Raw genomic sequence first — 20,939 nt, 5'->3', positions numbered from 1 at the left:
AAATGGACTCTGTTGCCTCAGTTTCCTCTATTGTCACTGGATTTAAGTTGTGAGGATTGACACACTAGTGCAGTGACAAGTTAGCTCAGTGTAAGTGCCTGGTAAATCTTAACTGTTATTCTTACGGAGCTCTGTAAGAATTCTTATCCGTGCTGGGATGCAAACATGAAATAAAACAATTATACTCTCCAAGTCACAATTTGTAGTGTAGACAGACTTGTAGGAGAATAATCGCCAAACCACGTGATAAAAACAAGCGAGATATACATAGGAAACAGAGGTGGCCAGGATGAGGGATCAAGTGATGTAAGAGAGATGGTCGGTAGGGAAAGGCTTCTTGTAGTAGGAAATGAACCAGGTCAAGGTAAGCCAAGCTTCTGAAGTATGGCTCAATCTGGAGATGAACTGGAACATAGGAATTGGTGGGGAAGCAGCAGGAGGTGAGTAGGTCAGATCACACAGGACCAAGGGTGTGCTGAAGAGTCTGTGGGCTTGAACGCTATAGGCCATGAGGCGTCTTCAAGGGGAATCCTTTGAACAGACTCGCATTTCAAGTAGATCACTCAGGAATGTGGAGTCTAGATACAACCTTAGAAGCAGTAGGTTTTTATTATCGATTGAAGTGTTGGGGTAAAGAGGGGAGAGAACCTGAAAACACCTTTAACCAAGATGGGTTAACTCTGAGGAGGAGGTGTGAGGATACAGAAGAATGACGAAGTTCATTTTGGGATATGTTGCACTTACTATGAAATCAGCTGGTGGAGACTCTCAGAGGTGGTTGAACTTGGGTGCAGAGTAAAGGAGTGAGGCCAGGCCTTCAGGGACCTCCACAGCATGAATCCACTCCAATGATGTGGCTCCTTCTCTAAAAATGCCTAGTATAGCCCTGGCTGGTTTGGCTCAGTGGATGGAGCGTCGGCCTGTGGACTGGAGGGTCCCGGGTTCGATTCCGGTCAGGGGCATGTGCCTGGGTTGCGGGCACATCCCCAGTGGGGGGCGTGCAGGAGGCAGCTGATCGATGTCTCTCTCTCATCGATGTTTCTGGCTTTCTGTCCCTCTCTCTTCCTCTCTGTGGAGAATCAATAAAATATATTTTAAAAAAAATGCCTAGTATATCCTGCCCTAAGGAATTTACACATACCCAGGAGGCCTTCCTGTCTCCTCCATTTGCCTAAATCCTTCACCACTTACCCACCTGTGGCCATCCTCAGACCAAATTCCTTTACAACTGGATTGTACTATTCATTTAGCACTTGGCCTGTCTTTGGGCACATGCCCAGTCTCCACAGTTAGCACCAGTCAATAAACAGTAAGGACTGCACTGGCTGAGGCTCTGGGTAAGGCCCTGGGTTAAAGAGAGACATACTTGTCCTAATGGAATTTACAGCCTAGCAAAAGCCTGATGTGGAAGAAATAAAATTGAGTGTGATGGCATCCAGGTTGCTGAAGAAACAAATGGCATGGAGATTTTTTGGGGAGGCTTCCCTGGAGGGAATGATCTTTTAAATGGAGTCCTGCCCAGCTGGTGTGGCTCAGTGGTTGAGGCTCGACTCATGCACCAAGAGGTCACCAGTTCAATTCCTGGTCAGGGCACATGCTTGGGTTTCAGGCTCAGTCCCCAGTAGGGACTTGCAGGAGACATGTTGATGTTTCTATATGTCTCACTCTCCCTTCCTCTCTCTCTAAAATCAATTTTAAAAATATTAAAAAATAATCCTATATAATAAAAGGCTAATATGCAAATTGACCAAAGGCTGTATGACCGGTTCCTATGATGCACACTGACCACCAGGGAGCAGATGCTCAATGCAGGAGCTGCCCCCTGGTGGTCAGTGCACTCCCACAGGGGAAGTGCTGCTCAATCAGAAGCCAGGCGCATGTCTGGCGAGTGCAGCAGCGATGGCAGGAGCCTCTCCCACCTCCGCAGCAGCGCTAAGGATGTCCAACTGACAACTTAGGTTCACTCCCCACACCATCAATCAGACATCCCCCAAGTGCTCCTGGACTGCGAGAGCTCTCAGACTGTGCAGGCCGGGCAGAGAGACGCCCCCTCCAAGTGCACGAATTTCATGCACCAGGCCTCTTGTTTCAAAAGTACAATAAACGGAGCCCTGAATTAACCTCGGTGGAAAGATGCAGAGGGAACTGTTATGAGTATAGGCAGAATGTGTACAGGCCCGGGAAGAGAGTGTGGTATGTGTGGTATGGATGGCTGGTGTGGCTGAATTGGGGAAGAGAGGCCAGCAGGGGCAACAGCTCCCCCAGGGCCATGTAAGCCATACTTATTCACGTATTCAACAAATCTTTCCTGAGTGTCAAATGTGTGCCAGGCAATTTTACTTGGCAGAAGTTGAGCAACGGTGTGGACTACTGTAATGAACAAGCAGATAAAGAGTATCTTCTACTTGGGGAGATAGAAAATAAACAAATACATAAACAAGGAGATGTAGGATAAGACCTCTCTAGAGAGGGTGGTCAGGGAAGACCTGTTTGTGAGGTGAAATTTGAGCTGAGGCCTGAAAAATGAGAAAACTAGCTATTTGTAGAGTTGGAGGCATAGCATTTTGGGCAGAGAACAAATGCAAAGGCCCTGTGGTAGGCATCTTTGAGGGACAAAAGAGAGATTACTTGGCTGGATAATTGTGAGTGCTTAGGAGTAGGGTGAAAGAAGGAAAGCAGGCCCAGACCTTGTAAGGTCATGGTAAGTAAGGCATGGTAAATTATTAAGTACAGAAATAATCAGATTTTTTTTGTTTTTTTTGTTAATCCTCACCAGAGGAGATATATATTGGAAGGGAGGAGAGACAGAGAGAAAAACATTGATGTGAGAGAGACACATTGATTGGTTGCTTCCTGCACCCGCCCCAACCAGGGCCCGGGATTGAGCCTGCAACTGAGGTACATGCCCTTGACTGAAATCGAACCCATGGCTCTTCAGTCCGAGAACAGACGTTCTAACCACCATCTAGGATCAGATTTATTTTTATTTATTTAAAAATATTTTTATTGGTTTCAGAGAGGAAGATAGAAACATCAATGATAAGACATAATCATTGATTGGCTGCCTACTGCATGCCTCCCACTGGGGACTGAGCTAGCAACCTAGGCATGTACCCTGTCCAGGAATCCAACTGTGACCTCTGTCTGGTTCATAGGTCGATGCTCAACCACTGAGCCACACCAGCTAGGCCAGATGTTTTTAAAAGCCACCTACCTTGGGTTGCTGTGTGCAGAATGGACTGTAGAGGGCAAGAGTGCAAGCAGGAAGACCAACTTTAGAAGGTCTTGGCAGAAGTTGAGCAATGGTGTGGTCTTGAATAGTATAGTATGGCAGCAGTGGAGAAGGGTAAATAGATTTCAGAGAGATACAGGAAGTAGAATGGAGAGGTCTGGGCAAAGGAATAAATGTGGAAATCACAGAGGGAGAGAAGAATCAAGGCTGAAACCGTGGTTTCTAGATTGAATAACTAGATGGTTGGTGATCATTTTGCGTCTTGCAGTGTGAGATGGGGATATCTTGAGGACCCCCACTTCCCCAGATATCCCAGAGGATACAAATAAGTCTGTACAGGTCTGCAGCGTGGAAGAATGTTTTCTGTAGACACTGCATTTTGGAATGCTTACCTATGGGTGATAATTGGAGGTTCATTGAGTGACATTGGATAGAATGAGAACTGATACCAGCAGAGTAGACCAAGTCAGGAGAGATAGACAAGTACCCGCTGGAGGTAATGAACATATAAGTGACTTCAGAGTCACCTCAGGGAGTGGTGAGTGGGAGGCAAGGAAATAGGAGACCATGAGGGGCAATGAGTTTTTCAGCTTTGCCAAGAATAAGAGAGATGTGGGGAGGAGACAAGAGCTCTTGGACAGGGCCTGGGTTTTCAGCCCTGGGTGGTTCCAGGAACCCAGACAAGGCCTGTGCAGGGAAAGCTGTCTTCCTTAACAGCAGAGAGCGAGTCATCAAGGCCCAGCCCACTTCCCATCAGAGGTCTGGGTGGGGTTAGCAAAGTCACTCCTAACCTTGGGTGAGGCTGAGGACTCAAGGTGGGAAGGTTGCCCCAACTCCCAGTGATAAGCCCTTACATGATCAGGTTGAAACCCTGACCCCCCAATTTCCCAAGGCAGTGCACTCTGGGAGAAAACAATGTCACTTCTTTTCTTCTCAGTCCTTAGTGGTCTGACCACCCAAGGTGAACAAACTGAAATGAGAAAGTACAAGAACCAGCAGCACAAAACAATGTGAAGGTAGGTTGCCTATGGAATTTTCAGGAAGGAGGACAATGGTTCTAGAAAAAGAGGCAAACAATTTAGTTTCAAGGGTCTTCCCACATTGGACCCTGCCTCCCACTTTCATTGATTCCAATGACCACACAGCAGTCAAACCTTTTTTTTTTTTTTCCACTTTATTGTACAAAAAAAGGGAAAACAAAACTTCCACAGTTGGCCTTTAGCTTAGGCAGACACCTCTAAGCCACTCCCCCCCCTCCCATGATACAAATTCAAGTTGTGGTTGTTGTTGAAACCTACAAAAACACTCCTTAAATATTAGAAAAAAAAGGGGGGGGATGTGGGGGTCCTCCCACCCCAGCCATCCCATCCCAGTGCCAAAATGCACTCAGAGTGACCTCTTACAGCACCAACACCCCCACCCCCACAGCCCTGTTTGTACTGTAAGAATTTTTCAATTTTTAAAACAGGAAATAAAAAGCGCCCCATTCAAAGTTGTTTTTAAATGAAAACACATTCCACTAAAACACAACAGCACAGGGGCACTCAAACAGGGAATGGGGTTCTCTGCAAGGGCTCTTGGTAAGAAATAGAACCTGTGAAGCCCTGTGCCTAATTCCAGGATAGGGACAAAGGAAGGGGAGTGGGAGTGGGAAGTATCCCTCCCTAGCTCCCCCAACCCCAGCACCACGTCCAAGGCAAAGACTGCCTTCCTTTGGGAGCAGGACCCACTTTTCCTATCCCACCTCCTAGGTGGAGTTCCCACTCTTCCCCCATTTCTTGGCTTTCATTCAGAGGGGGGAAGGCTGAAAAGCACAGAGACCCAATTAAATAGCTCACTGACATGATTGCAAAAAAAAAAAAAAAAAGCCAAAATTTAATCAAGAACAAAAAAATTAAACCCACAGAGACAAGGTGGCTTGGCTTATTAAGGATCTAGGAATCAGGGTACCAAAATTTTGGGGGATAGCTGGGAAGGGTTAGAGGGACAGCTGCAAAAGCAGCTTTTACAGACCTCTTCCCCAGCTGTGGGTTTGGGGGTGGGGTGGGGGGGGCAGGAATGGAGCAGACCTGAGAAATCAAAGGAAATGGGGGCAGGGGAGCTGGAGGATATGACGGCAGGAGGGATAAGAGCTTGCAACACGTCTCTTGAAGCCCAAGTCCTGGGCCTAGGGTGGCCAGGAGACCCCTGGGATGGGGGCTTGAGGCCCTTCCCACCAAATACAAGCTTTAATTTTCAGCTGGTCTGCCCCCCTCCCTGCCATCCTGCTGGAGACCAGCAGCAGCTTAGAGTCATATGGCCCTGGCAGAGGGAAGCTGCTAGGAAGCATCAGAGAGTGGCTTCAGTACACCCCCTTTAACTGAATCAGAGATTAGGCAAAGCAGAGGATGTGGAGAAAGGGGCCGCCCCAGCCTGTTCCCACCAGGATCAATGTCACCCTGGCCTTTGTCAACCCTTTTACCAGATTCATGGACTGATGTGGGCTCCTCCCCCCTCCCCTACATACACACACACACACACACACACACACACACACACACACACCACACACACATACATGTGCCTTTGCACACATCCACAGGTACACCCATGCTATGTACAGGACACACACACACACACACACACTCACTTTTCCATACGTATCAAGTTTTAAAAAGTCCCAAACTTACCCCCCTAAACCCTCCCTCCCGGAGAAATGACAACAGAGACGGCAGCCGAGATCGGTAGGAAACGTCTCGTTGACAGCTCAGAGCTTAAAAAAAAATATATACACATATATAAAAAACACCTCTGCCCCCTCCCCCCAAGAGTGGGTCCAGATAGCTCCTTCCTGCAGGGGGCAGGGGAGAGGGCAATGGGGCAGGGCCTATTTTCTCACAGGCACATGCCCTCCTCTCCACATTCCCTGCCTCCAGTTCCAACGTAGGGGGTCCAGGCAGCAAGCCCCTCTGGGAAGGGAGGGGTCCTTCCCAAGCTTCAACCCCCCCCCTTAAGTTGGGCTGCAGGTATAGAGGTCCTCACTGAACTCTTTGGGACCCCCCACCCCCACCCCACTCCCAGGTCCATTGTCCATGCCGGAACCGCAAGTGCAGAAGAGTGGTGGGATGGTCCAGTCCAGTGGTGGCTCAGTCTGATGGTTGCCCTCCCTGGAGAGTCCCCAGGGCTGATGTCTCTGAGGCTGCAGAGTCCTGGCCTGGGCTCCTCCAGCCCCTCCCCCCACCATATTTTGTTTAAAAAAGAAAGAAAGAAAGAAAGTGGGGGAGGCCAGGGGCAGGGGACAGAACAAGGGGGAAAAACAAAGGCGGTCAGTTGGAGAGGGGAGCCCCAGGTGGGGCTGAGCCTCAGTTGGAGTCAGAGTCCGAAGAGTCCCCTGAGGAGGAGGAGCTGGAGCTGCTACCCTCAGACTCATTGTCTTCATCCTCATCATCATCCTCATCATCGTCTTCATCCTCATCATCCTCCTCATTCTGGGGGCAAGAAACATGCCATCACCAGGTGGCCATCCTGGCAGGGCTTCACCTCCCTTCCCACCATGTCCGTCCACCCCACCTCATCCCCGTCCTCGCTCTCATCCTCGCTGCTGGACTCTGAGGAGTCCCCGCCATCCTCAGAGGAGTCCCCATTCTCATCATCTTCTTCTTCCTCATCCTCGTCCTCCTCATCCTCGTCTTCATCCTCATCCTCCTCAGACTCCTAAGAGGGACAGAGTTGCATCAGTGGTCTCTGCCACAGCACTCCAGGTGCTGAGCCCCTCTGCCCCCTGCCCCCCGCCAGAGGGATTCCTTACAGATTTGGACTGTAGGGTAGTCCGGCTGGACTTGGGGTTCGGGCCTCGCAGCTTGGTCATGCTCTTACGTTTCTATAGGAGAGGATGGAGATACAGACAAAGGCAGCAGCCATGAGTCCCAGACACCCCCAATCACTCCTGACCTCAGTGCCACCCTGCTCCCGGACTTACATTGGAGATGTACTCTTTATATGCTGCACGGTCTTGGGGAGACAGACTCTGGGGGAGACAAAGGAGGAGGTAAGCGTTGGAAAACCACACTGGTGGGGCCAAGCATTTACTACTAACCACCATTACTCTTCCCGATCTCCCTATACCTTGGGTCTCTGCAGAAAACCCCTGGAACTGAGAACCAAGTTCCAGGATTTCTGCTTAAGATGCTCTGAATCCTTTTCTAGCCATCCTGTCCTAAGACTGTTGTTTTTCATGTCCCCTCAAATGAAAGCTCCAGAGTCAGGGCCTTCCTCAATTCAGAAGTCCCCCCGTGACAACTCCCTTTCCCCAGAGCCTGGCATCATCATTCACACCCTAATACCAGACCTGGAGCCACTGTCAAGGCAGTCTGGGGCTCACCAAACTTCTTGAATACCTAAATCCTGCTATTTCCCTGGGTCCTTGGCCAACCTGCCTGAGTGACTGGGGAGGACATAAGTGACTCACACTTTACAGACCTGACTGCTAAACAAAGGCACAGAGAGGGGGCCAAGCTAGAATCTAGGAGAGGTCCCCTGGTTCCAAATGGGAAGGAAAAGGCAGTCTGATTTAGATTTTCCTTACCAGCTAGCTGTGTGGTCTTTTTTTTTTTTTTTTTTTAATATATTTTATTGATTTTTTACAGAGAGGAAGGGAGAGGGATAGAGAGTTAGAAACATTGATGAGAGAGAAACATCGATCAGCTGCCTCCTGCACACCCCCTACTGGGAATGTGCCCACAACCAAGGTACATGCCCTTGACCGGAATCGAACCTGGGACCCTTCAGTCCGCAGGCCGACGCTCTATCCACTGAGCCAAACCGGTTTCGGCTACCTGTGTGGTCTTGGGTAAGTTACTTAACCTCTCTGAACCTTCGTTTTCTTACCTTTGATGGTAATCATTACCTTGTAGGACACCAAATAAAATCATGAATGCAGACCAGCCAGCATGATGCCTCCCTCTGCCAAGGGTCCCCTGCCCTCTCACCTTGACCCAGAGGTCCAGGTGCACTTTGTACTGCTTCTGCTGCTCCTCCGCCAGCTTTTTGTAGTGCTCCTTCTGGCTCTGGGAGATGCGCTGCCAGCGGCTGCCAATCTCCACCATGCGCTCCTTCAGTGGCAGGTGGTTCAGCTCCCCGTTGGACAGCAGCTCCTGGGAGAACTTCTGGTAACCGTTCCTAAGAAGTGGGGGTGGTGCAGGGAGGTTCAGAATACCATCCAAGTGGCTCTCCAGCGCTGACCCTCCTCACCTCCAGGGTGGGCTCCAGACTCACATGGGAGGCTTCTTGGGTTCTCCCTGGAACTTCATCTTCTTGGATGAGTTTGCAGCAGCTGGGGGTGCCCTCATCTCACTCAGCTCTCTCTGTGGGGATACACGGAAAGGTTATAGTCATCCCATCCCCACCCCCCAACATATTTCTATCTCTTGTCCCATGCCATGAGTGTCGCAGCTGACTCCTTATGTGTGCCAGGAAGGAGGAGAAACTGAGGCACAGCCAAGGAGCAACTTCCTAACAATTCACACCTATGGTGGGCACTGCGGTTTGAAAGTGCTGCCATCACTGCACTCATGTGACTTCCATTGTCAGATCCATTTAACTGATGTGTGACTGAGGCTCAGAGAAGGAAGTTGAGAGACTTGTTCTGGGTCACACAACCAAGGCTGGGATTTTGGGCACCAAGCCCCAAGCAGTGAAGAAAGCTACACACCAGAAAGGGGGCCCCCAAGTTTTAAGTGGAGGGTGGTGGCCCCAGCTCCATGCCACCCCATTGCACAACTCTAACCAGCAGCCCATTCCCACCTCATATCGCTTTTGGTCTTCAGCCGCCTTCTTAATCCACATCAGTTTCTCCTTCTTTTCCATGTTGTTCCAGGTCATCTCCATGGCTTTCAAGGCCTTCACCCGATCATTCTGGGGACAGACAGGGGTGTCAGCTGTGGGAGGGGTCACCTGGGCCTGGAGGAGGCCTGCGCGGGCAGGCTGCAGAACCACCCTTTTGCCCCTCCTTCCTACCTTGAAGCGGGCCAGGTAGTCACCGATGACGCTCTGTTGCCAGATCTCCTCGGCTCTCTTGGGTGACTCCGGCAGTTTGCCCCTTTCCTCGCGCTCCCCAGCCGGCTTCCTCTCAGACTGGGCCTTCAGCGCTGCTTCCCGGGCCTTGTATTTGGCCTGCAGAGGGATGGCACTAGGCATCAGCCTTCCGACCACCCCCAGAGGGCGCTCGTTCCCCATCCAGCTGTTGAAGGTTCCCACCGCAGCAAGGGCGGGACCAGCAGAGGCTGGGCCGGTGCAGACAACTCCAGCCTAGGGCTCAGCCCCGCCCACCAGCGCTGCTCCCCAGGGAGCCAACAGCCCTCAGCTGACAGCTTCCCGCCTTCCGGCTCGCTGGGCTCCCAGCCCCAGCATCTGAGCCCAGGCACAAGTGTGGCTGGCACAGGGCAGGGGTGAGGAAGTGCAGCCAGGCCCTAGAGGAGAAGCGGCCCACATTCAGATGCCTGGCAGCCCCTCTGGTCTGGCCAGCCTGACCTTCTTCTTCTCTGATAGGTCGTTCCACATGCGGGCCAGCAGGCGAGTCAGCTCGCTTTCTGAGAGCTCTGGCCGCTCCTCCTGCAGTTGCCGCCGCTTCTCCTCAGAGAAGATGAACATGGCTGACACTGGCCTCTTGGGCTTCTCTGAGCTGCCCTGTAGATGTGCAAAGAAGGTCAGAATCAATGGAGTGTTGAAAGGGAGCCCGCCTTCCCCACTCCCACCAGCTCAGTGGTGCTCCCTGCCCACCTTGCCCCCTTCCTGGGAGGGCTTCTTGGAGGCTGGGCTGGTGGTTTGCTTCTTGTTGATGTTCAACATCTTTTCTTCCCCCAGGACCCGCTGCTGCTCCTCCTCTGGCAGGCTCTGGTCCAGGGAGAAGAGGTAGCATGGGGTTGTGTGCCCAGTTCCCAGCCCACTCCCAAATTGTCCAACGGGTTTTGCACACTGCCTCACCCACTCACCTCTAGAAAACGGAGCAGTTCCACCTCATAATCTTTCTTTTTCTGGGGAAGGAAGGGGAGCCAGGGTCAGTCTGGGGGCAGGCTCACTGGGAACCCTCCATAGATGGTAAGCATAAGGCCCAACATTATCTGTTGGTCTGTCCAGGTGCTAAACCCAGCACACCAACTTGGAAGCAGGTGCCCAAGGTGTCAGACCTCATGCTTCAGGGCTCCCAAGGATCTCCAGGAATCCTCCCTCTCCAGGGACACTCCCGCCACAGCTCACCTGGTCACACTTCTTGTGGTAGGCATCCTTCTCCTTCTGGGAGAGCAGCTTCCACTGCTGGCTGCACAGCACCATGCGCTCTGTGCTGGGCACGTCCTTCATGTTGGCCATCAGCTCAGCGCAGTACAGCGAGTAGCTGTTCCTATCAGAACCAAAGCAAGGGAGGAGCATCCCTGTGAGCAACGGGGCGGCCCAGGGCAGCAGAGCCTGGGCCCAGGTCCTTCACCAGGCAGCTCTCTACCTGCCCAGGTGCCCACTCACCCACCCACCCCAGGGCAGTGCTCACGGAGGTGGCTTGGTAGGTCGCCCATCAAATTTGTCCTTAAGCTGGCGTTCAGCCTTGGTGAGGGTGGACTTGGTGATACCCTCCTCACTGATGTTCAGCTCAGGGTGCTTCTGGATATAGTCACGCATAATCTCCTGCAGAGTGAGGTGGGAGGATGGAGGGCAACGGGGTGTGGGGTTAGCGGGGGCCAGGAAGGGGGGGGAGAGCCGCTGGGAAGGGGAGGCAGGGAGCAAAGCTGGGGGGTGGCCGTGTGTGCGCTGTGCCACACAAATGGTGCCCTGCCCTGCCCTAGCCTGAGATCTCATGGGTAGGGGGGTGTGGGGAAGGTAGGGGCAGAGGTGAGGGGCCCAGAAGGCCCCTCCCTCAATGGAGGGATGGAGAGTGACTGCCTCCCGCGGAGTGCGGGGGCCACAGAGTCAGAGGGCAGAGGCTCATGAAGAGCCGGATGGGGAGGAGCGCAGCGGAAGCCTAACCTCGTACTCCTTCCGCTGCTCCAGGGCCTTATGAATCCATTTCAGCCTCTTTTTGTCCGAGAGCTGAGACCACTGCTTCCCCAGGGAGTCCTTCACCTCCTTCGTAGTGGCCTGCAAACCAAAAGCCGTCAGACACACACAGGCAGCCAGGAGCAGAGGGAAGGGAGGGGGGTGGGGGGCACAGAGGCCCCGCCCCCTCGGGCCACAGGAGGTCACAGGAGTGTCCCCCACAGGCCAGGAGGAGAAGGCGGAGAGGCGAGGGTCCCGCCTGGGTGCAAGGGGACAGGCTCACTCACACGCGCACGCACACGCTTGCACGCCAGCTGGCCCAGGCCCTGTCCATGCAGCCCACCCCTGGGGAGGGGCCTCCTCTCCTGCTCCATGCCCAGCCGACCTGGCGCGGCTCCCCCCCTTGCCACCACCATGTGCCCTCTGCCCCCACCCCTTGGCCGGACACTCACATCTGGCCGAACTTTGAGATACACTTTCTTCTCGTGGGTGTACCACAGCTGCTGGGGGGTTTTGGGCTTCTCGGGGATGTCCGACTTCTTGGCATTCTGGATTAAGTCAGGGTGATCCTCCCTAGCCAGGGCATGGGGAGCAACAATCAGCAATATGGAGGGAGATCCTGCCAGGGCAGACCCAGCTAGCTGCCCCGCCCACCAAGGCTCCTAGGACTACCAATTGGAGACTAGTGGGACAGTGGCTGCCTGACTGTCCCTGCCCTTGAGCATGACCCACTAGGGTTTACACGTGACCCATCATCTTCCATGCCTCATGGATGGCAAGCTTGAGGCTCTGGTCAGTGTTACCCTATCCTGTCACACCCAGTGCCCTGTGGCCCTTCTCTGGGCTCCACTGCCTTACCTGAATCGGGCCAGGTTTCGCTCGAACTCCTGTTTCTCCCTCTGGAAGTCCTGAATATACTTCATCTGGGGGGAGGAGGGGACTGGGGTCATCCACAACCCAAGGCCCGAGCTACAAAAGCCAGAGTCCTCTTTGCTAACTATTTTGCCTCCCAGTTTGTGACATGGATGAATGGAGGATGGCATGGGCAGGCAGGGGATGCTGGCCTGCCTTCCAGTTGGGGGCGGCAGGTGGGGGCAGGGTTCAACAGTAGCCCAGATTAGTGAGAGCTTACAGGGGTCTCCCAGAACACATCCTATTCCTTTTGTTTATGACACCAAGTCACACAGTAAACAGTGACAGGGCTGGGACTCCCCCCAAACCTACCCCTCCACCTTTCCCCAACACCTCAAAACTCCCACAATGAGTAGTCAGGAGGTGTAGGACTCGCCCCCATCACTCCCTCCTCCCCCTCCCATGTCTGTGGCAACTGACATTAGTCTAGCCCCGTGGTCGCCAAACTGCGGCTCGCGAGCCACATGCAGCTCTTTGGCCCCTTGAGTGTGGCTCTTCCACAAAATACCACAGCCTGGGCGAGTCTATTTTGAAGAAGTGGCGTTAGTAGGAGTTTAAGTTTAAAAAATTTGGCTCTCAAAAGAAATTTCAATCGTTGTACTGTTGATATTTGGCTCTGCTGACTAATGAGTTTGCCGACCACTGGTCTAGCCCCTCAGAGGTAGTCCTGCTTCCAAGGCAGGAGAGGTGTGTGTTGAAGGGAACCCAGAGTGAATTCTTGCAATGCAAGTCACATCCTAATAGATATCTCTTAAATTGGGATATTTCCCCCCATCCACCACCTCTGGATCCCTGGCTATCCTTCACAATTCTGATACCATCCTCCTTCCCTCCTCAGCCATCACCTTCTCCTCTGCCACTTGGCGTCCCCATTTTCTCCTTCACCCCTTCCATCAGCCTGGTCCTGCTTCCCAACCATCACCTGACTCTTCCCTGAATCTTCCCTACTTCTCCACACTCCTCTCCTTCCTTCCCAACGTCTTTTGCCTTCCTAATCTACCTTCGGTCATGGCTCCCAGTCAGCGTTCACCTCCCTCCCCACTCCCCCACCACCCCTTGCCTAGATTCACAATCATTAGCACTGGAAGGGGTCAGGGGCTCATAGCGTTTGAGCCCAATCCCTGCCTCGTGCGGAAGAGACACCAGGTGTGGGAAGCCCCGCTTTCCTCAGGCTCCCACAGAAAACTGGGAGCAGAGCCCAGCCTGCTTGACCCCAATCTCAGCCCTCCTCACACAACAGCAGCTTTTCGAGCTGGATGGCACCACAGAGCTCAGGCTCAGCCTCCACACCTGTCAGGTAAGACCAGGACTGGAGAAGTAAAGTGACTTACCGAAGGGCACACACAGCAATTCAGTGGGAGCCAGAACAGGTCCAAGGCTCATGTCCCCTAGGCCAGCACACTATCCACTCTATCACAGTTTCTCCTGTCCCTCCCCGGTCCTCAGACCCTGTCTCTTCCTCCCATCCCGTGAGTGACTGGATGTCGCTTGTATAGTTAGCTCTTCAATATCCCCATCAAAGGGCCAACAGCTCCAGCAATTCAGGCAGCAGTGGAAGACAGCTGGTTTTACCCAGCCAAATTCGCTCCTTTGTGGAGTCCAGAACCAAGGGCATAAGAGCCCGCAGCCAGGGTGCATAAACCAGGCAAAGGGCTACTCACAGTGCAACGGCCAGTGCCACCTCCTGAGAGCTGGTTGTAGACAACTCTGATGCCCCTCATCACCTCTCTGGCTCCATCTTGGCCGTCTAGCATCTCTTCTTTGGGTCCCTCTCTCCCTACCCCATCTCACTCATGTCCCAGCTACAGGATCCTCCTCCATTGCTTTGCTGCCTCTCTCTTTGAAGGATTATTGCTCTCACTGTACTTGACCATCTATCTCTGCCTGGGAGGCTAGGGCGACCTCTGCTCAAGGTTGACAGCCTCCAATGGTCTGGTATAGCATGAGGCCACCAGAGACAATGTGTATCCCTGGGCAAATGTGTGCATGGGAAGGAAACCCACCTAACATATGGATGTGGCCATGAGAAGAGCACTAGGCAGGGAAGGAAACCCACCTAACATGGATGTGGCCATGAGAAGAGCACTAGGCAGGGAGTCTAGAGCACTAAACCCAAGTCCTGTTCTAGCATCATTAGTTTTGTGACCTGGGACATGATACCCTCCAGCACCCCGGTTCCTTGCTCACAAAATCGGATAACCTGTTCTTCTGGGGTTGCCTTTATGAGGATACTGCAAGCATCAAATGAGACCGTGTCAGGACACGTCAGAGGGTGAAGAATTGCTGTGCAGGCCTAACAATGAGGATGTACGCATGGGAGCAGAGCTGTGTAAAACAACACTGTGGATTGTGGCTGGTCCCAGCACCTAGCTCAGCCTGGGTTACACCTGTGACAGTGCCTGTAACTTATGGTGTGTGGGCCGGGAAGTGGGTGATCAGGTGTGGCTGCCCAAGACCCTACTCTGATCTGCTGACCCACCCACATGCCTGATACCAAGTCCCTTTGTCTTGACCCACCCACATCCCTGATACCAAGTCCCTTTGAGTCCCACCCCCTGACCCAGCAGCTGACCCACACAACACCAGCTGCTCCCAGCCTTTTCCCTCCCAGCCACCTTAGCCCCCCTCCCCCCACCTTCTTCTTCTCGGGCAGTTCCTTGTATTTCTTGGACAGAATCTTGGTCAGGTCCAGGTTGCTCATCTCAGGGTGAAGTTTAGCATACTTGGCCCGCTTTTCCATGAAGAAGCGGAAATAAGGGGTCAGGGGCTTCTTTGGAAAGTCTGGGTGTTTCTGGAATGAGGGACAAGGACACAGTGAAGGTCAGACACCATCCATTCTTTGGGCCATTCCTCTCCTACCCCTTGTGCTCCTCCTCCTGGAAACTCACCTTGAGTTTTTTGCCTTTGTAAGGATTTTTAACATGTTCCTGAGCATCGAGGATCAGTTCTGTCAATGTACGGAACTTTCTCACCTGGAAGAAGAAGGGAGGTGAGTGGAAGGGGAAGATCAGAAGAGGGATCACTACCTAGTAGCATACTCCCAGTTTCCAGCGGGTTTCCTCTACTTTCCACTAGACTAAACTTAACAAAAGAGGAGGGGCAGAGGCCGACAGCCACACAACTCAGGTGGCTCCTGACATCAAAGCAGACACCCAGGCACTGGCTCATGCCTACTGCAGAGGCCCAGGCCGTCAGACACACCGAAGGACAGCAACAACCTGACCTCAATGTGGTTGTCTATGCCAGCACCCCATTCAACCCCCCGAAGAGCTCAGGAAACAGAAGTTCCAAGATGGTAAGTATTCAAGGCCACAAAGCTAAAAACTGGTAGAACTGAGAACTCTAGGCCAGTGCTGTCGACTGTACCACCTCCCAAAACGCACCCGGTCTCTTTCCTTCCTGTTTACAGACTTGTTTCATCTCCCCCACCAGGAAAGTTAAGGCAGGGGTCCATATAGATGTGTGCTCCTGTGTGTCAGGAAGGGGGAGGGGGGTATCAGTTACCTCGTTAGAAATCTCCACCCATTTGAGCTTGCACATATCTCCAGAAAAGTCTTTAAATGCTACTTTTTCCCAATCCATATGTGACTCAGTGGTTTTGAACTTGGAACTGTCATTGGATGGAAGGTTGTTCTTCATGCATTCTAGCAAAGTCAGCATGTCTTCCTGAGACCAGCGGTCTGGAGAGGGGTAAGAAAGGTGATCATGACTGGCTCATGCTATCCCCTCATCAATTCCCCAGTCCCTATGTGCTCAACTGTTCCTCCCCAGAGCTTCCCAGTCCCTGGTTACCTCCCATCTGTAGACAGACAAAACATGGCCTAGCCCTAAGGAGAAACTGTGGCCATATGAATTAGAACAGGGATGCCTGTCCAGACAGTGTCATACCTAGAAAGCCAGACCTGAGTGCCGCAAGGTACTATTTATTGTAGGGAAAGAGGAAATGAAGCTACTGTGATTGAGGCCCACTGGGAAAACAGATAGCTTATCAGAGAGGGGAGGGAAGCAAGAGGCAACATTTCTAAATGTGTCGCCAAGTTCAAGTCCAAATTCTAGGCCGATACCCTAAGTGTTCAACAACTGAGGATGGGATGTGGGTAGTAAGGAGAACCAATGCAATGTTTCTCTCCAGCACAGCTGGAAACTAACATTAGAGAAATAGGTATTCCATCATCCCCCGCCCTCTTGGCCTCTGAAGGAAGGTCTAAGGAGAATTTGGGGCAAGTGAGAAAAACTGAATGGAAATGGTTATTTCGTTTCCATAAAGGAAAGCTTTAATGCTAGGCAGGCAAAGGCCCTCAGGGCCCTGCTTCAGGGAGGACCCCCAGAATTCTGAGTTGTCTTCTCAGCCTAACTCCCAGGTAGGCATAAAAGGGGTCTGGGCCGTCACTGAAATGCAGCTATAGTGAGGCCTACCCTAGAGAGTGAGCTGGGAGAACAGCTATCCAAGGCTAGGAGTCAAAAGGGCTCCTCATTTGCATTTACATCTGGTAACCTGGGCCTGGGTTTCTGTAAGGCAGGTCACATAAACCCATAGTCCTCTCTCCTCTCCATGGCCCAGATGCTCAGCTTCATCTTACCCCCTGTCCCCATACACACTGGATCCCTACTGGTTGGGGTAAGCTCTAGTTATAAAAATAGCTCCCTGGGTTTAGGGTCTCAAACCATCAACACACCCTTTCCAAGTACCTCACCAAAAAACTCGTCCTCTGAGTAATAAAATCCCCTGAAAATCCTTCCCAACCCCTCTCTTCTCCTGCCTCCACATTCCTCATCCTTCCTCCCATTCCAGGACACTGGGGGAGGACACATCCCGGGCTGACTAGGAACCCCAGAAGGAAGACTTACAGGGGCCTCCTTCTCTCTCTCTAACGTAAGGGAGGGGACGTGGGGGAGGGGGCATATGGAGTGTGAAAAATACAAGGCTTAATAATTTGGACTGAGCCAAACCCCCAGTGTGAGGCACGCTTGACTCTTACAGACACCCTGCCCTTATCTCAAGTCAGAGAATGCAGAGTGGAGAAACCCTGTAGAAGGGGAGTGGGCCCTGGAGACAGCCATGTGGGAAAAGAGGATTTAAGTTAAAGAGGACTAAGGATGGGGACTCCTACCTTGGCCTTTGGGGGCGGCCATTTCCAGGTCTGTGGGGCAGTCTGCTTCTCCGTTCATTCTCCAGCCGTCCAGCCACCTCCAGCCACCTCCTTGGTCACGCTGGCTGGGCAATCCGGGTTCAAAGCCACCTCACCCTTCAGAAGAGATATCAGCCTCTACTCAGGCAGAGAGGTTGAGGGAGTTTCTATTCCTCCCTCCCCCAGAGGGGAGGGGGGCAAACGTCCCCACTCTCAGAGAGACCCTGTCAGGACCCTAGTAGATTTAATGGGTAGGTGGGTGTGAGAGAACTCTCCTCCTTTTCCCCGGAACCCCCACCCCCAGCCCTTGCAGCCAGGCTCAGCGGCGTGCGCCCTCCCCTGCCCACGCGAGAGACTGCTCCCAGCTCCCAGCTCCCGCGTGCAGCTAGAGCCCGCCCTCCTTCCCCCACCCAGGCCAAAAGAAAAAACTCCTCCTCCCCTACGCGCCCGCCCGGGGGAGGCCCCAGGCTGGAGGGCGGGGGAGGAGGAAGGGCGGGTAAAGGGCGCGCGCGGCCGCGGAAGCGGGCACGCGCCGCAGTCTCCTCCTCCCGCCTCCCCCCAGCCGGTTCCCCCCGCCTCCGCAACCCGGCGGGGACCCGGACGCAACGCAGCCGCCGCTGGCCCCGGAGAGCAGCGGCCGCACCGCCCCCGGGGACCGGATCCGGATTCCCGCCGCCCCCCCTCTCGGGCACCCGACGCCGTCCCTGCCCGCCTGGGCGGGCGAGCAGCCGGAAAGAAGCGGCCTGCCCCCCACCCCCGAGCCACCCACCCGGGCCAGCGGGGCCGCCACCGCCCAGCTACCCCGAAGCGCACGGAGGAACCCGGCGCAGAGGCGCGACCACGGCGGGAACCGCCGCCTTCTCCCCGAGCTTGCGGCCCAGCCCCGCCGGCGCCCCCGCCCCGGCCTCCGGGGAGCCGAGCCAAGGAGAGGGCGGGAGGACGGCGGCCCGGAGGCGGGGGCGCAGCGCTCAGGCCCCGCTGCCCCCTCCGGCGGCCGGCGAGAACTGCGCCTGCCGGCTCGCAGAAGCGCGGCCTCCTCCGCTCGCGGCCGGGGCTCGATTCGGGCCTCGCTTCCTGTCCTCCCCTCCCCTCCCCCGGTTCTCGGCGTCCTCTCCAGTGCCCTGGTCCTCCCTCGTCCCGTGTTCTGCCCGGAGATGGCCCCGGGACCTCTCCGGGCGTTCACCGCACCCGCTGTTAGCTCCCCGCCAACCAGTCCTGATCGCGGATGCGTCCCAAGCCGCTTCGGTTACCCGACTCAGCGCGGCCTCCGGGCTTCCCGCTCCGGCGGCTCCCTCCCCGGTTCTGAGCGGCGGCGCCCTCCCCCGCTCGGCCGGGCACAGCCGCAGCTCCCTCCCGCGGCGGCAGCAGCTCCTCCTCCGGGCGCGGCGGCAACGCTGGGGCGGCGGCTGCTGCTGCTGCTGCTGTGGCGGCGGCTGTGGCTGCTGCCTGCTGCTCCTCGCGGCGAAAAGCACAAAGCACAGCGCCCTCCGCCTGCAGGCAGCCCGCCCGCCCGCCCGCCGGCCCCGGCCTCAGCTCGCACACCCCCCGCCGCCGCAGCAGCCTCCGCCGCCGGAGCGGGGAGGAGGAGGAGGGAGAAGGGAGGAGGAGGAGCGGGAGGGGGGCGGGAGAAGCGGGGCAGCGAGCGCGTCCTTCCCCGTGGAGCGCACACCGACCCCCGGGGAGCGAGCGCCAGCCCGCCCGCCTCGCCGGCTCCGCTCCCTCCCACAGCCTGCCCGGGCGGGCTCCGCGGGGGGCAGCTGGGAGGAGGGGCGGGAGCTGGGGGGACCCGGGCGGCCGAGGCGGAGGGAAGGAAGGAGAGGAGGGGGGGTGGTGTGGTGGTGGTGGTGGTGGTGGTGGCGGCGGCGGCGGCGGCTGCTGCTGCTGCCGGGGAGGGGGGGGCCGGGGCAGGGAGACACGCAGCCGCCCGGATGGCGGCGGAGCTCGGAGCCGGGACGGGCGGGCGCCGAGAGCGACCTCGCCAGACCCGCGGGGGAACTGGCATGCTCGGCTGTGGGGAGGGAGAGCGCGAGGCGCGGTCTGAGAGGGTGCCCGGAGGGCCCCCCGGCGGCCTGGGAGGCTTAGGGGTGCCCGTAGCCCTGCTCCGGAGCTCTCCCCCAAGTCCTCTAGGTTCAGATTCGGGCTTCCACGCCAGCTCTCGCCCGCTCCCGCCACCCGAAGTCGGCGGACCGCTCCCACCCTCATCCCCGGAGCGTGGCCACCAGCTTGGGGCGCACGCTAGTCGTACGCGGCGCCAGGCTTCGGCGCCTACCTCGCGGTTCCCTTGCTGCCGAAGAGAATACACACGAAAGTTAAAAAAAAAAAAAGAAAAAGACAGCAAACCTACAAAATTCCCTCTCTGTAAATTTAAAAAACAAAAACCCTTTGCTTATTACACCCCAGAAAGGGCGAGGGAGCGACGGGCTCCGGCAGAGGAGCCTCTCAGGGAGCCGGTTCAATCCAGCCCGGCATGTCTCCCCAGGCCTGCCCGGGCGCATGGAGATCGGCGCCGCTGCCTCTCGCAGCAAGCTCTCTTCCCCCGAAATCTACGGCGCTGGGGCTCACTTACCGAGCGTGTGAATGGGAGCGCGGGCCAGGGGCACCTAGGGATGCGGCGGGCCGAAGAGCCGAGCCGCAGCTCCGCCGCAGCCGATGCCGGGGCAGTGAGTCGCCAGACAAAGCCCGAGATGGCGAAGCGGAGCGACGGCTAATGGCGAGCCCCACGCGCCGCGCTCCGCCCGCCCCGCTCCGCCCGCCCGCCCGCCTCGGCGCAGCGCGGCGCCGCTCCGAGCGCTCGACCGTCAGAGCCGCCTCGGCGCCGCCGCCTCCCGGGCCACCCAGGCCTCGCCTGGCCCCTCCGCCTCCTCCGGGCTGCTCAGCCTCACCCTTTCCCTCCCACTGCGCTGGGGGCTGCACGAAAATAAATAAAAAGAAAAATGCTTTTCTTTCTTTTTTGTTTGGCAGGGCGGGCGTGTTGAGACTTTTGGGTCTTTTGCCCCCAGCTCGCACTCACCTGCGGAGCTGTCGGGAGGGCTGGGGGTGGGGGCTCGCGGGGCTGGAGCCGGCGAGCGCGGGTTGAAAGCTAGCCAAGCTCTGCAGCGCCCGACCCGGGCGTGTACGCCGCCGCCAGTCCCCGCAGAGAAATCGTCCTCCTACCCCCGCCTCCATCGCTCTGCGTTTCTCTTCCAATCAGCCGGTCGCTTGGCGGCTCCTCCATGCTCCGGCCAAGCCCGCTGCCTGGAGCGAGCTTCACTCCATCTGCTCGCCCGGCTCCTCGCTCCCTTATCGGGGCCGACGAGGCGACGTGGGGCTGGAGGGGGATCTGCGAGGGAACCTTCCTGCTTCCCGCTCCCATTGCTCCCTCCCGGCTGCCTCCTGCCTCCTGCCTCCTGCTTCTCTCCTGCGTCTTTCCAACTCTCCCCTGTCGCCACTGGTGTGTGTCTGAGTGTGTGCGCGGTTTTTTTTTTTTTTTTTTTTTTTTTTATTGCTCTTTGCTTTTGCAACCCTAAAGCCAAAGCGGGGGGGTGGGGGGAGGAGAGCAACGGGGAGGGGGGTATTAAAAAAAAAAAAAAAGGCAAGAAAGAAGCTCTTAGGTTTGCAACACATGGAAAAACCCGGGGAGCACCCCGCCTCGTCCGATCTCGGTGCCCTGCGGGAGCCTTCCGGGT

The 20,939-nt window shown here is 55.5% G+C and overlaps 1 protein-coding gene across 8 annotated transcripts; it reads right to left on the bottom strand.

The window, feature by feature from the left end:
• Positions 1-5,952: 5,952 nt before the first annotated feature.
• UBTF (upstream binding transcription factor) lies at positions 5,953-20,724 on the bottom strand. 8 transcript variants are annotated; one of them, XM_080682429.1, is made up of 21 exons: positions 20,285-20,706; positions 17,257-17,391; positions 15,650-15,825; positions 15,034-15,117; positions 14,781-14,936; positions 12,092-12,156; positions 11,686-11,806; positions 11,225-11,335; positions 10,752-10,885; positions 10,466-10,607; positions 10,201-10,242; positions 9,989-10,102; positions 9,740-9,895; positions 9,227-9,382; positions 9,014-9,124; positions 8,486-8,574; positions 8,200-8,389; positions 7,191-7,238; positions 7,020-7,091; positions 6,782-6,925; positions 5,953-6,699 (listed from the first exon to the last, which is right to left on the bottom strand). In XM_080682429.1, exons 2-21 carry the CDS (start codon positions 17,312-17,314, stop codon positions 6,574-6,576), a joined length of 2,295 nt encoding a protein of 764 aa, XP_080538555.1. In that variant the 5' UTR covers positions 17,315-17,391; positions 20,285-20,706; the 3' UTR covers positions 5,953-6,573. The 8 variants fall into 8 exon arrangements, with proteins under 8 accessions (XP_080538555.1, XP_080538554.1, XP_080538553.1 ...); XM_080682428.1 differs by lacking the exon at positions 20,285-20,706 and adding an exon at positions 19,841-20,002; XM_080682427.1 differs by lacking the exon at positions 20,285-20,706 and adding an exon at positions 18,525-18,737.
• Between the last annotated feature and the right edge of the window lie 215 nt (positions 20,725-20,939).

Source organism: Plecotus auritus, assembly GCF_963455305.1.
Source record: "Plecotus auritus genome assembly, chromosome: 7".
Taxonomy (NCBI): domain Eukaryota; kingdom Metazoa; phylum Chordata; class Mammalia; order Chiroptera; family Vespertilionidae; genus Plecotus; species Plecotus auritus.
This window is presented reverse-complemented; position numbering and strand designations above follow the sequence as displayed.

Coding starts and splice junctions, on each gene's coding strand:
- UBTF (XM_080682429.1), bottom strand. CDS start 17,314: ATGAACGGAGAAGCAGACTGCCCCACAGACCTGGAAATGGCCGCCCCC. Junction 8,390..8,485: donor GAACCCAAGAAGCCTCCCAT/GTGAGTCTGGAG, acceptor CCCACTTCTTAG/GAACGGTTACCAGAAGTTCT. Junction 7,092..7,190: donor ATAAAGAGTACATCTCCAAT/GTAAGTCCGGGA, acceptor CCTCTCCTATAG/AAACGTAAGAGCATGACCAA.